Below are 15,017 nucleotides of genomic sequence, written 5' to 3'. Positions count from 1 at the left end.
CCTAGCACACCAAAAGCAGGGTCCCAACAAGGGACTGAAGGGACCCAGGGCAAGCTGTGAGCTACCCTGGCATCGAAATAGGCCAGGCCATAGTGCCACGATACTCAACTATAAGTTGAGGGCACGATCATGGACAAATGCTGTCATGATCCAAAAGTAAGTAATGACGAGACTGGGACCCTGCTGGGGCTAGGAAGACTAACCTGGCCTGAGGACTGTAATATATATCAGAGGCCCTCCCGTTGATCATCGATTTGCTCGAGCGGGCCCAGTAACGTCTCCATTGGAGACTTTGTTGTTACTGTGTCTGGCATATCGAATACTCTCGGTAGCTTGCCGGGCTCTCCGAGAGGGGTGGAGGAATCGAACTCGGGTCGGCCATGTTGGCTGCATGCAAGGCAAACACCCTACCCGCTGTGCTATATATATATGTGTCTGACCATCTGGTAGGTGGGCGGCCACAAGGTCTTTTGACATCCCGTGGAATTCAGTCGGTAACAGCTGTAGTCCAGCGGTCGTCTTTAAATCTCATTACGTGACCAGCCCATCTGATTTTCGACACCTTGGCAAATGAGACAGCTTCCCTGATCCTTGATCGTCGACGGATGTCAGAACTCCGGATTCTTTCTCTCATTTGAGTGAAACGTGATATTCCAAGCATAGATCTTTCTATTCTTCTTTGGGAGACCTGAATAGCGTTCTCATCCTGTTTGCGTAGGGCCCAGGTCTCCGAGGCATATGTTAATGCAGGAAGAACAGTGGAATCAAAGAGATGTGCCCAGAGCCAGAGGTTCTTCGTCCTCTTAGCTATTTCTTCGACGTTCATGAAGGCGTTCCAGACTTCTTCGTCAGACTTCTTCGTCAAGATCATGAACGATCGGTTTGAGGCCCTTCATGTTCCCGGAGCGAACAGATGCCATTGGGCTACACTAGCATGCGACAGGGACAAATGGAGACGTTACTGGCGCCCGCTCGAGCAAATTGACGACTAACGGGAAGTTAAGTGATTAAGTGATTAAGTGATATATATGTGTGTGTATGTATATACATATATACATATATATAACATATATATGTATACATATATACATAACATATATATAACATAACATATATATGTAACATAACATATATATGTTATGTATATATGCTGGAGCGATAGCACAGCGGGTAGGGCGTTCGCCTTACAAGCGGCCAACATGGCCGACCCGAGTTCGATTCCTCCGCCCCTCTCGGAGAGCCCGGCAAGCTACCGAGAGTATTCGATATGCCAGACACAGTAACAACAAAGTCTCCAATGGAGACGTTACTGGGCCCGCTCGAGCAAATCGACGATCAACGGGAGGGCCTTTACTTTTACTTTACTTTTATATGTATATATATATATATATAGAGAGAGAGAGAGAGAGAGCAGAATATATAGTGAGATGTCCTCAGGAAGAACCAAACTGTAAGTTTATCTCTTACTGTGCTCATACAGAATGACATTGCTAGAAATATTAGAAGTAGACTTACTACAACTATTTAAGTAGATTACTAGCTGAGGAAAGAATACACCCTTGTTGGGATCCCACCCTTGAGCAGATCTCCTAGTAGTCTGGAATACATCTCTTTAGATGAGATTTTATCCTTGAGTTAATCTCCTCGAAGAGTGGTCTTACCTCTCTTTGCTGATTTGTTAATATTCAACCCACCTTTGTGTCACCACCCTATGTGACTACTATATAAACTAAGACTGTAAGCTTGAAGGGGGCTTGGGCTCGAGAGAGCAGAGACTGAGGTTCAGGCTGAGGCTCAGGGTGAGGCTCGGGCAGAGGCTCAAGCTGAGGCGCTGGCGCAGGCACGGGCTTGGACTCTGGCACTTGTGCTCCAGAAGGCAGAATCAGAGGTGAGAGTGAAGACTGGAATAAACTACAATTGATACCGACCAGCCTGGCCCTCGTTCATTCCTTTGCCTGCCCATCACCATCGACCTCCCTAGGGAGAAACGACTCGAGACTACCAAACGTGGGCAGCGGGAGAGATAGAGCGCCGCCGGAGCTTCTGAAAATACACAGGGGGATGTGAGTTTACGGGGAGCAGAGCTGCCCCTGCCCCAGCTGCCCCTGCCCGCAGCCCCCATCAGCATCCACCTGCAATTCCAACCCCACCTGGGAATGTGGGAGTGTGCAGCCTGGTGGGTCTGGTGGAGCTCTGAAAAGGTCCTGGTGAAATTCAACTCTAGCATCCAACACATCACCGATTCTTTTCAACAGGGGAAAAAAAATTATTATATAAAACACCTAAGTATCCAGTAAAATGGGTGCCTCAGTGAAAGAAAACTGAAACCCACAGCAAATTCATGTAATTAAAATAACACAGAGGACTGAAGCAATAGTACAGGCAGGTAGGGCATTTGCCTTGCAAGCAGTTGACCCAGGTTTGATCTCTGGCACCTGTAAGGTCCCCTGAATCTAGCCAGGAGTGACCCCTAAGTGCAGAGGCAGGAGTAAGCCCTAAGTACCAGCAGGTATGAGCCCAGAAAAAAATAAAAAACCTCAGATATCAAATTTAAGCAACAAGGTGGCCTAGTTTTTTCCCATGAGTGTTCACTTTTATCAAAATATCTGAAACTGATGAAATATATAGAATAAAACTAAGGTAAAGGTAAAGGCCCTCCCATTGATCATCGATTTGCTCAAGCGGGCCCAGTAACGTCTCCATTGGAGACTTTGTTGTTACTGTGTCTGGCATATCGAATACTCTCGGTAGCTTGCCGGGCTCTCCGAGAGGGGCGGAGGAATCGAACTCGGGTAGACCATGTTGGCCGCTTGTAAGGCGAACGCCCTACCCGCTGTGCTATCGCTCCAATTTAGAATAAAACTAAATTCATAAATTATTCTTAAATAAAACTCTGGAAGCATTTCTAGTACTTACCCCACTCAAACTCCTTTTAGGAAGAGGTCACCATAGAATTTTATTATGATTCCCATTCCTGTACTTGCTCAGCGTCTGCAAGGAGATTTTGAAGGGTGTCCTGGAAATGACTCAGCCTGGGGGAACGGGCACATGACCTTGACTTTCTGCAGACTCACTGATCCAGCTGCAGCTGTTTCTGTAAACATTCTTAACCACTTCTCAGGCTGGGGTCATTGCTCCACCCCTGCCACAAAACAAAACAACTAAGTAAAGAAAAACACTCTTTCCTCCCCCAGTCCCTGAGAATCTGTTATATGCTGTTATATGCTTCTTTTCATCAGCACTGTAGCACTGTAACACTGTCGTCCTGATGATCATCAATTTGCTCGAATGGGCACCAGTAACGTCTCCATTGCTATACTTGGTGTTACTGTTTTTGGCATATCGAATACGCCATGGAGAGCTTGCCAGGCTCTGCCATGCGGGTAGGATACTTTCAGTAGCTTGCCAAATTCTCCAAGAGGGAAAGAAGAATGGAACCTGGGTCAACCGCATACAAGGCAAACGCCCTACCCACTTACTCATCTTTTGTGCCTGAAATTCTATTGCCAATGTTAAATTAGGTGCATTTGCAAGTACTTATTCCTTTAGAAACTTTTTACAAGTTATTCTACATATAAATACAAGTTAACTGTCCATCCCCCAGATAAACAAATTATCAGCACTCCAGTTCTAATTTTGTCTGGGGGTTCACTGAAGGAGAAGCTGGTCCAAATATCACTCTACCTTCCCCTCCCAAATGAACTGCATGACCGCTTCCTGTCACTTACATCCCTGTGAGAAAGGTGTTCTTGCAGGTGGCTTCTGCTCAGCCCACCTCGGCCACCTGGGGAAATGCCTGTCATGGGTTGGGAGTGGCCAAGTAGGCCCTGTGCCTATCTGCGTTGTGGACACGCGCAGCCCACCAGCCCCATGAGGTCTGGAACCCCCTGGCTCTGCGGAGTGAGGGAACCGCTTCCCTAGGGAGAGTCGGCCCTCACCCCATGCAGGCGTTTCCTCACAGAAAAGAACTTTAGGTGACAGTAAAATAGTGAAATGCGAATTTGGATTTTGAGAAACGGACTTGCAGAGATGTGTGGGGAGAGGAGGTGAGAGGTCACAGACTCAAGTGAGAACGCCGGCTTCTCAGAGGGCAATTCTGAATGGTTTGGGAGGAGTTTATATATGAATTTTCTCCAAATTACCTTGACCTGAAGTTCTCTGCATACGTCCAAATAAGGCTTGACTCTAGATGGTGCTTTCATATTATCGCAGCTTTAATTGGGGGTGGGGGACTGTGCTCAGGGCTTACTCACGATTCTGTGCTCAGAGATTGCTTCTGGTGGGGCTCAGGGAACCGTATGGGGTGCCGGGGACCGAGCCCGCGTCAGCCAGGCCCACCTGTTGGATACCATTCCAGCCCCTCTTTTCACAATCTTTGGATTCTCTAGAAGTTTCTCCATTTCTTTGGGATCCACTCCTCCCTGGTAGGAAGATACCTGTTTCTAACTATTTCCAAAGAGCTCCTCCTTCCCAGGAAACATTTTCCTCTGCTCTTGTATTGTTAAATATATTCTGAATGCATTAAATGATTTTATTTTGTGAATTTAAAAATGTGCTTCTCATTATATTGGAACTGATTTCTGAAAAAAAAAACTTTTGAACTTAATTAAAACAAAAAAAATTGTGGGCTGGAGGGATAGTACAGCAGGTAGGGCGTTTGCCTTGCACGCAGCCGACCAGGGTTCAAATCCCAGCATCCCATATGGTCCCCCCGGCACCGCCAGGGGTAATTCTTGAGTGTATGAGCCAGGAGTAATCCCTGTGCATCACTGGGTGTGACCCAAAAAGCAAAAAAAAAAAAAAAAAAAAAACCAAAAATTCAAGGTAGGAGGCTGGAGAGAGTTCAGTGGATAGGGTGCTTCTTGCCTTGCACATGGCCAACCCAGGTTCAATCCCCGGCACCCCATACAGTCCCCTGTGTGTCCCACCTGGAATAATTTCTGAGTGCAGAGCCAGGAGTAAAATCTGAGCACGGCCAGCTGTGACCCAAAAACAGAAACAAGAGCAGCTGCCTCTTCAGTTAGCTGGTGCTATCTGCAGTTATTCACAGAAGTATCACAGCAATCCAAAATTGCTGCCATACCCCCAGCCTGACTCCACCGTCCCAGGACGAACGTCATCAAGCCATAATCTGCTAAAAATTTAGGTATGCAGGTTTTGTGACTGAAATCTCCAGGCTTTCTCAGGGTCGGGATGGGCTACCTCCCCCCCACCTCCCTGTACTTCAGGAAGCCTCGGCAGTCCCATCCACACCCCAAAGCTGCCACCCAGCTAAAAAACTACTCCAGCCTTACTGTCCTGATAAAAATGCTGAATGCCCTGAGCAAACACCATGACCTCTTAGTACCTGTATTGCAAACAAACCTAATGCACAGAAGGAAATGGGGGATGGGGAGGGAGGGAGGGAGGAAGGGAGGGAGGGAGAGAGAGAGAGAGAGAGAGAAGGAGAGTGCCTCCCATAGAGGCAGGGGCAGATTGGGGGGTGAGGTGTCGGGAAAGGTGGGAGGAAAACTGAGACACTGGTGGTGGAGGTGGTGGGAAATGTATACTTGTGGAGAGATGGGTGTTGGAACACTGAATGACTGAAACCCAACCGTGAGCAGCATTGTAATGGTCTGTCTCACAAATAAAAAAAATTTTCAAAAAACCCCAAAACCTGGGGCTGGAGAGATAGCACAGTGGGTAGGGCGTTTGCCTTCACGTGGCCGACCTGGGTTCGATTCCCAGCATCCCATATGGTCCCCTGAGTACCGTCAGGAGTAATTCCTGAGTGCAGAGCCAGGAGTAACCCCTGTGCATTGCCAGATGTGACCCAAAAAGCAAAAAAAAAAAAAAAAAAAAAACAAAACCCAAAACCTGAAGAGTATTTGATAAAACACCTCACCAGTCTCACCCAAACTGTACAAATTTAGAAAAACAAGAAATGCTGGGAATGCAGACACTCATGAACCCCGCCGGCACCTGCTCCGTGGTACCCAGATGGGCTCCTGGGAAAGACACTGTGGGACAGGCAGCACCATCCAGACAAGGCTGGGCCCTCGGTGTGGTCATGGTGTCAGCGGATCTCCTCTCCACAGGCGTTTCTCCTAGCTTTAGGGCTAAGTGACCCACCAGCAGTGTCTCATTATCACCACGGCTTCTCTTCTGTACATCTAAACTTAGTCCAGTTAAAATTCTTTGAAAAAAAATTCAGAACATATAAACATTCTTAAGTCTGTCCTCGGGAGAAGGCTAAAGTTGCCAAGAAAATCCACAAATGTACTGTAAGTTTTAAGTTACCTGATCAAGTATCTCAGTAGTTAATACTGAGAATTAAACAATGGGCTCACAAAACAGGATTTGTTTTTTTGGGTTTTTTTTTTTGTCTTTTTGGGTCATACCGATGATGCTCAGGAATTACTCCTGGTGATGCTCAGGGATCATATGGGATGCTGGGAATCGAACCCGGGTTGGCCATGTGCAAGGCAAATGCCCTTCCCACTGTATTATTGCTCCGGACCCAACCTCAGTCTTTAAAACAGTCTTGAGGGGCTGGCACGATAGGACAGCAGAATGGGCATTCTGCTGCTCCTTTTCTGTTTCTGTTTTTGGGTCACAGCTGGCCGTGCTTAGATTTTACTCCTGGCTCTGCACTCAGGAATTACTCCAGGCGGGACTCAGAGGACTATATGGATTGCTGGGGATTGAACCTGGGTTGGCCATGTGCAAGGCAAGAAGCACCCTATCCACTGAACTCTCTCTCTCCAGCCTCCTACCTTGAATTTTTTTTGGTTTTAATTAAGTCCAAAACAGTTTTTTTTCCCATAAATCAGTTCCAATATAATGAGCACATTTTTAAATTCGCAGCCAGCCCGAATATTATTTCCTACATCCCATAACGTTACTGATGTTACTGGCACCAGCTGGAGCAAATTGAAGATGACAAGTGATACAAGTGATACATCCCACATGACCCCCCCAGGCACTGCCAGTACAAAGCCAGGAGTAACCCCCGAGCACCACGGGTATGACTCCAAAACAAAAACAAACAAGTCTTAAAATACAGTGAAAGAGGCCACAGGCTCTGTCTCCTGAAGGAACAGCACAATGAGGCGGGGAAAGTGTGGGTTGCTCAGCAAGGTCACTGGCAGGGTCAGGAATGGGACCCTTCCCTCTCTCCAGTCTTCTGCCCCCGGCTGTGAGATGATGTTTTCCAGGTGGTCATTTAATAATTCTGGCTGGGGTTTGCCAGGAAGAGCCACAGTGAAGCAAAGGGCACAGAGGACCCCCAGCCCACCTGGGGCATGAAAGGTTCTCCAGATATTCCGAATTCTTCCTTGCCCTGTATTCAACTCCATCCTTAACAGAGATGTAACTTTTCCACATCCACACAGGCTCTGGGGTTTGCTCTTAGGATTTGCTCTTACAAAGTAACAAGTACTGTTCACTTATTAGGCCACATCAAGGAGAGTCTACCGAAGAAAGCTTAGGGAATGAATCGTGCTTTGTCACTCCTTTTAACTTCATAGTTAAAACCAGAAAGAAAAAAAAAAACAGTATCAAGAACCATTTTTATTAAGACTGCTATTAGGAAAAGTTTAGTGTTTTAAAATATCCCCAAACTGGCTGTGAAGAACACTCATCATGATAAGGAACCGAAGTCAACAACAGTGACACGTGATGCGGATGAAAATAACATATTCACCTTTTATACAAGACAGGGAAAGCTCACAGTCCGACGTGACATGTCACCTGAAAAATGGACGTGTCCCTGCTTCTGCACACTGTCCACCTGTCCATCTGCCCCTCCCAGGCACATCACATAACACCCACATCTCCTGGATTCGCTCCCCGAGGTTATCAGCTGATGGTTCCAATTGTGCAAGAGTCACAACACCTTTACCTGTGCCCAAGTCCGTTATTAACGGAAATGAGACCTAACTCATTCTCAGTGGGTTACGGGAAATAATTATGTGTTAATTAAAACACGGAGACAGAAGAGTCCTCTAAGCATAAAGGTATGTTTAAAAATGTATATGATTTACTTCTCCGCAAGGAATTCCTGTAACTCCAACTAAGATCATATAGAACATAACTTACAAGGAATTTCAAGTTTGACCTTTGTTTTCATTGAGGGGCCACAACTTGGCCGTGCTCAGGGCTGACTCCCAGCTCTGTGCTCAGAGGTTACTCCCGGCTCTGTGCTCAAGGGTTACTCCTACTCTGTGCTCAGGGGTGACTCCTGTCTCTGTGCTCAGGGGTGACTCCTGTCTCTGTGCTCAGGGCTGACTCCCGGCTCTGTGCTCAGGGCTTACTCCCGGCCCTGTGCTCAGAGATTACTCCCAGTTCTGTGCTCAGGGGTTACTCCCAGCTCTGTGCTCAGGGGTTACTTCTGGCTCTATGCTCGGGGGTATTCTCTAGAGGGTCCCAAGGGACCATATGGGGCGCTGGGGACTGAACCTGGGTCGGCCGTGTGCACAGCAGTACACGGTGGTACACAGGGCCCTCCCTGCCCTCCTATGGCTCTGGCCTGGCTCTGTTCCTGGGTCGATTGTCTGGCTGTGGAAACGGAGCAGCAAGCGGTGTCTGTGCAAAACTCGACCCCATCACAGCTGAAGGCGGGCGCTGGCGGGTCCAATCCCAGGCTCAGAGGTCGCTCCTCTGCTCGTGGCGGCACCAGCAGGCGGCACGCTGGCTGTCCAGGTAGGGCCTGCAGCCCAGGTGCAGGACGCTGTCCAGCAGTAGCTCCACGGTGCTCTCGCAGGCTGTGGGGACAAGGGCCATCACTGGGCTGCCTGCTGCGGCCAGAGTCACCAGGGGCCCCTCCTCTCACCCCCCCACCCCCCGCTGCCCGGGGTCCATGCAAGAACAAATGGAACAGTAGACAGCGAGCGCCCGCTTCCCTGTGGTCCCTCGCACTGCCCTTCTCCTCACATAGTGACCGCCACCTACAGATGCCCGCATGGGAATGTCCTGTGAGTGGCCATGTCACCCGTAACCACTCAACAAGGGCCCCCTCCCCAGCCCTCTGTGGACTAGACTCTGCCTCCCTCACCATACGCATCACCTCCTGGAGCATCACTGGACGCTGAGTCCTCCCAGCGGCTGCCAGGGCCCCGACACAGAGACGCAGGGGCAGAGCTGAGGCTCAAACCTAGAACATTCTACGTCTAAGCCCAATGTGCTCCCCTTTTAGGGAATTTGTGTGTGAAGGAGCTGGGGTCACATCAGTTGTACTCCAGTCTGGCTCTGCACTCAGGGGTCGCTCCTGGCGAGGCTCAAAGGACCACAGGCAGTGCCGGGGACAGAACCTCGATCAGCCCAGGCCCAGGCAAGCACCCCACCCACTGTGCTACCAATGTGCTACACGTAAGGCCCCATGGAACTGGGGTTTCACATGTCCACTCCCTCATGAATGGGGCCCGAGGCCCTGGATGGATGGATTCTTCTCCCCTCCTGTGCCAGCCCCCACGGGAGACATCTGTGACTGTCACCAACGACGTCACTGCCTCCCCTCGAACAGGCAGTGACCCCCAGATCTCCAGGGCCAGCCTGCGTGGCCCTTGGACAGGACCAGTGGGGCAGCCTGGGCCCTGCCTCACCCTGCACGTGCTGGGCCAGCCCCAGGGTCCTCTGTGCGTCGCGGCAGATTCTGGCCAGGCAGAACTGGAACTCCTCGTCACAGTCACTCTTGGCCTTGCCACAGGTCTCGTAGCACAGGTCGTGCTGGTTGCAGCACCTGGTCAGCGACGGGATCCCGATGTTCAGCTGTGGGAGGCAGGAGGGATGGAGCTCGCAGGGACCCTGCAGAGCCGCCCACCCGCCCGCCCGCCTGCCCCAAAGTGCCAGGCTATGCAAGGTCCCTCGGTCAGTGACCGGCTGGCGACAAGGTCCGAAGCAAGTCGAAACAACAGAAAGCAAAGACCAAGAGTTTTCCAGGCTCCCCCTGAATTTTGGCGCATCTGCATTTTGGATGCTGCAAAGTGTTTTGTGCTCTGTGCCCAGTAAAATGCTCCTTACTAAGGGTCACAGAAAACCTTCAAGTCCCGACACTTAAATTTTATTTTGTGGTGGTTTTTGCAGCTTCATCTTTAAAAGTCCACCCGGTCGCTAAAGATACTGATATATTGCTGTCACTGTCACTGTCCTCCCGTTGTTCATCGATTTGCTCGAGCGGGCCCAGTAACATTGTGAGACTTGTTACTGTGTTTGGCATATAGAATACATCACGGGGGGCTTGCCAGGCTTTGTCGTGTGGGCGAGAGACTCTCGGTAGCTTGCCGGGCTCTCCGAGAGGGGCGGAGGAATCGAACTCGCGTTGCCCATATTGGCTGCGTGCAAGGCAAACGCCCTACCCACTGTGCTATTGCTGCAGCCCACATATTTATATATATATATATATATCATTATGCATTATGGCAGAGCCTGGCAAGCTCCCGTGGCATATTTGATGTGCCAAAAACAGTAACAGTAACAATGATATGTCTCATTCCCCTGACCCTGAAAGAGCCTCCAATGCGATACTGTTGGGAAGGATGAGTAAGGAGAGGCTGCTAAAATCGAAGGGCTAGGACGAATGCAGATGTTACTGGTGTCCACTCGAGCAAATCGATGAATAACAGGATGACAGTGATACAGTGAACATATCATTAACCACTGTCAGTGGCTTTCTAATAAAACTCCTTTGTCTGAGAATCACTCCCATAAGCCTGTCTCTCCCTGTGACACTTGGCGTGGATCTCCCAGCCTCAAACACATCTAAACCCACTCAGCCTCATCTCAGCCTCAGAATATCATACTTGCTCCTGATAGTATGGCCCCAGATACTGCTACCCTCCCACCTCCTTAAAGCCTGCTCTCGGGTGCTAATATCACTTTAATAGTATAAGCATCAGCAAGATTAAAAACGTGAAACAGGAATTTTATCCCAGCTGGCTCTGTAAGAACGTATGTGGCGGAGCCAGAGCTATAGCACAGTGGGTAGGGCATTTGCCTTGCATGCAGTCAACCTGGATTTGATCCCCGGCATCCCATATGGGCCCCTGAGCACCGCCAGGAGTAATTCCTGAGTGCAGAGCCAGGAGTAACCCCTTAGCATCGCTGGGTGTGATCCAAAAAGCGAAAAAAAAAAAAAAAGAAAAAAAAGAACTTATGTGGCTTCACTATAAAGGGTAACCTTGATCGCTGTAAGCAAGCGAGGTTATTGGTGATTCTGAGGATAAATGGAGAGTCCTGCCTCTGTCAAAAGCATCATGCAGCCTTCCCTCAGGAAGTGAGAGGGAGAGAGCAATATTTACCTGAACACCAAACAGTGGAGAGCCACATCCATTCGGTGGGGAAGGCTTATACCCATATCGGGGGACAGGCTTGGATCCTGCAAACATAAACAGAGTCATCGTCACCTTTCAGCAGGACAGGAAATATGGCCCACACAGGCCCACGATGCATGAGACTGGCCGAGGAAACAGACAACATGGGCTATGCCCTCCCCGCCACTCTGCCGCAGCCCTGCCAGGAGTGATCCTGGAGCACGGAGCCAGGAGTCACACCTGAGCACCACTGGGTGTGGCCCAGCCCCCGCTTCAACACACTGCCCTGTCCCCCAAGCCCTCCTGGGCACCCCACAAACCCTTTCTGCAGGCCCCGGGACAGAGAGCCCACCCAGGCGTGGGATGGCACCGTTAAGTCCCCAACCTCGGCCCCGAAAACAGGAAGGGCCAAGAAGTCAGACCTCTGTGTGACAGGACTGCCTCTCGGCAGGGGTCCACCTGCAAATACCACCCACAGCCACCCCGAGGACACCCGCAGACTGTGGACACTTCACTGAAGGTCCATTTTACCGTCCAAAAACACCGGGTGGGGACAAGGGGAGGCAATGCTCCTGACAATAAGCCGTCCTGGGAAGTGACCACCGAGACATATTCTAGAATCGGTGTGGGGAACACTCCAGAATCAGTGTGGGGACGAGAGCACCACTCACATGGTCCAGCACGTGCCTGGCCGGAAGGGGCCCAAGTGCCACAGGCCCCTGCTGGGTGCTCCCAGGGCCCAACCAGGGGCTGCGGGAGTCTGAGCACTGAAGCCGAGCTGGAGGAGCTGCTCATTCACAGGTCCCACTGAGGAGATCATGGTCAGCGTTCAGACAGGGACCTCAGCCTGCAGGCATAGGACCATTTCCAGGTCTTTCTCCAGCACTATGCATGGTGCTGGTCACTGCCAAGTGCTCCCCAGCAGCTCCTCCCTACACACCATCAGGGATGTAGGTCAACTTCAGTCTGAACAAACCCCTGCTCCGTCCCCGCGCAGAGGCCCACCACCCACAGGGAATGGCCAGCTCCAGGCCAGGAGGGTGTGTGCATGGCACAGTACCAGCCTGGCGTGTGCAAGGCCCTGAGTCTGATCCCACAATGAAACAAACACCCATTGGTTCTTCCTGACGCAAACATTTTAACTACCCACTGCCAGAAAACTCAGCTCCTGCTCCAAGGATGAGCGTCAGGCAATCACTTGGGCTTGTCCGGCAACAGGCAAACGCTCCCGGACATTCCCAAGTATGAGGCCCATCGACCCAGCACAGCCAGATATTTGGGGCGCCAGCCGAGCTCCCTGGGCGCAACCTAGGACACGTCAGCTGCCCTCTGGGCAGCGCCCAGGACCCCTGCACCTTCACCCCCAGCCAGGACCCTCTCAGGAACCAGGCACTGCCATTTGTGGTGACGGTCTCTGCCCACCCCACCAGGAACCTCTTCACAGGGTGTGAGTGAGCCCCCGGGATCCAGCTCCAGCTCAGCAAGGGAAAACAAAAAGCTCTAGGGGGGCCGGAGCGATAGGACAGCAGGGAGGGCGTTTGCCTTGCATGCAGCTGACTCAGGTTCGATCCCTGGCATCCCATATGGTCCTGGGAGCACCACCTGGAGTAATTTCTGAATGCAGCGCCAGGAGTAACCCCTGAGCATTGCTGGGTGGGACCCAAAAAGCTAAAAAAAAAAGAAAGAAAAAGAAAGATAAGAAAAAGAAAAAAAAAGAGCAAGGCAGAAGTGACTTGTGAGGGGTGGGGGGTGGGGGGTCACACCAAACAGTGCTCAGGGGACCGTGCAGCGCCAGGCCTGGCTTCCTTGTGTGCAGCCTGCTGACACAGCTCCCCACTCAGGCCACCCTTTCGTTTGTTTTCATGGGTCACCTTCTGCTGTGCCAGGACCCTCATGCCCCAGGAAGATGCCACACTCCAAAGTCTCCAGTCCGTTCACCTTCAGACACCTCAGCACAGCCTGAGGACTGCTCCCCCACAGCCAGCCTTCCCCATCGCCGTCATGGAAACTCGTCCTGCCCTAGGCGACCTTCAGGGCTGGCCTGCACTTGTGTTCTGAAGCCCTTCTCGGGTCCTGGCCATGGCATGAATCCATCAGACAGCACTTTCCAATGTTTCCGTCCAGTACCGCCCCAGTAACGAGGCCTTCCTGCACAGCCTGGGAGCCAGGTGCCTGCAGAGACTCGCGAACCTCCTTTCTCTGCTCCACTACCCCCCAAGTCAGGCTGAATCCCCTGAGCACTGCCAGGAGTGAACCCCAAATGCAGAGCCAGGAGTGAGTCCCGAGCATCACCCAGTATGACTCCAAAACAAAAATAAAACCCCACTCAATCACTGTCCCCTCCCAGCCCCCTACTTGAGGACTGGGTACTCCTCTTCTGTCCACTGCTGACTCTCGCACACTCGTAACAGGCACGCGAATGTCTACATACCTAAGGCAGGGCAGGGGACCAGGACTCCTACCTGGGGAAAGCACCTTGTTATCTTCCAGTGATCATTATCCTGACATGTCCTAGAAGGCAAACCTTCCCTCCTGACTGCAAGCCAGGGGAACATCTGGCTGTAAATTGAGGAAGGAACTCATTCTTTCTGCTAAATGATCTGCAGAAAGATCATTCTTTAGCTAACAAAAAACTATAAATAATCTCTAGAGTTGAAATATAGCTGGCATCAGTGTTTTACAAGACATGGTACTTTCAGAATTCCTCCACATACAATCTGGCTTTACTTCTCACATCAGGGCGCTACTAAGTATTAAGCAAGTTCAGATCTTGTCCAAATGTCTTTTCTTCCCCCACTCTGGTTTTTGGGCCACATTGGAGATGTTTTAGGGTTTACTCCTGTCAGGCTAAGCGAGACCATTATAGAGGTGCCAGTGATCAAACCTGGGTCAGCTGCTGTGCAAGGCAGGTGCCCTCCCCACTGTACTACTGCTTGGGCCCTGTCCAGTTTTTTTTTGAAAAACATCCCTTAAGTAACTATCTTAGCACTCCAAATTTCCAAAGGAGTCCAATTACTCTGGATTAAAATATTTAAGCAAAGAGCCAGGAACTTCAAGAGATCATTTCCTGAAATACTGAGTTATTATTACCAACAATGTTCTCAAACAGAATTAAAGGTTTAAAATAATGGAGCAATCACGGTGACTCAGTAAAAAAATAAATTAAAAAAAACAGCATTGGAAAAAAATGGAAGAAAAAAATTACAGTCCCCCACAAAGCAGAGGCATCTAAGAAAATCATCCTTTCGGATCAGAACTCGCTCAACCACTGGGAACATCAAGTCTGTACTCAATATTCCGTACCTTTGCAGGGATTAAAAAAATTAGTAAAAAAAAAGAGAAAGGAAATCACAACCAGTGCTCCGGAAAGCTTGAAACGGCGCGCCCCGAGAAACAGCAATCCCGGGAGCATTTCTGCGCGGTGCAGGGGGGAGTCTCCGGCCCCGCCCGCACTCACCGATGCGCGCACCAGTGCCCGGCCCGCACTCACCGTCGCCGCACCTGTGCACGCACTGTCCGTCCCCGCCGCCCAGCAGATCGAGCGCCGCGCTCAGGTACGTGTCGATCTTGTGCACGCCGTCGCGGAGGGTCTTCAGGGCGTCCCTCCAGTCGGTGCTCGGCTCCTCCTGGCCGCGCGCCACGCTGGGTAGCAGCAGCAGCAGCACCACCAGGCCCGGCAGCCGGGCCATGCGCGCACCAGCCGAGCCCTGGGACAGCCGCGGGACCCGC

At 50.8% G+C, this 15,017-nt stretch overlaps 1 protein-coding gene across 1 annotated transcript; it reads right to left on the bottom strand.

Annotated features, from left to right (window-relative positions):
• Positions 1–7,538: 7,538 nt before the first annotated feature.
• PLA2G12A (phospholipase A2 group XIIA) lies at positions 7,539–15,017 on the bottom strand. Its single transcript, XM_056116885.1, has 4 exons — positions 14,779–15,017; positions 11,277–11,353; positions 9,582–9,747; positions 7,539–8,744 (listed from the first exon to the last, which is right to left on the bottom strand). The coding sequence occupies exons 1-4, from the start codon at positions 14,975–14,977 to the stop codon at positions 8,626–8,628; spliced, it is 561 nt and encodes a 186-aa protein (XP_055972860.1). The 5' UTR covers positions 14,978–15,017; the 3' UTR covers positions 7,539–8,625.

This window comes from Sorex fumeus, unplaced genomic scaffold (assembly GCF_029834395.1).
Source record: "Sorex fumeus unplaced genomic scaffold, SorFum_2.1 ptg000033l, whole genome shotgun sequence".
Classification (NCBI taxonomy): Eukaryota; Metazoa; Chordata; class Mammalia; order Eulipotyphla; family Soricidae; genus Sorex; species Sorex fumeus.
This window is presented reverse-complemented; position numbering and strand designations above follow the sequence as displayed.

What these genes read in the sequence shown, in the direction of transcription:
- PLA2G12A (XM_056116885.1), bottom strand. Translation starts at nt 14,977, where the DNA reads ATGGCCCGGCTGCCGGGCCTGGTGGTGCTGCTGCTGCTGCTACCCAGC. An exon ending in CGTGCACAGGTGCGGCGACG is followed by an intron (nt 11,354 to 14,778) that starts GTGAGTGCGGGC and finishes TTATGTTTGCAG; the next exon opens with GATCCAAGCCTGTCCCCCGA. An exon ending in CTCCACTGTTTGGTGTTCAG is followed by an intron (nt 9,748 to 11,276) that starts GTAAATATTGCT and finishes TGCCTCCCACAG; the next exon opens with CTGAACATCGGGATCCCGTC.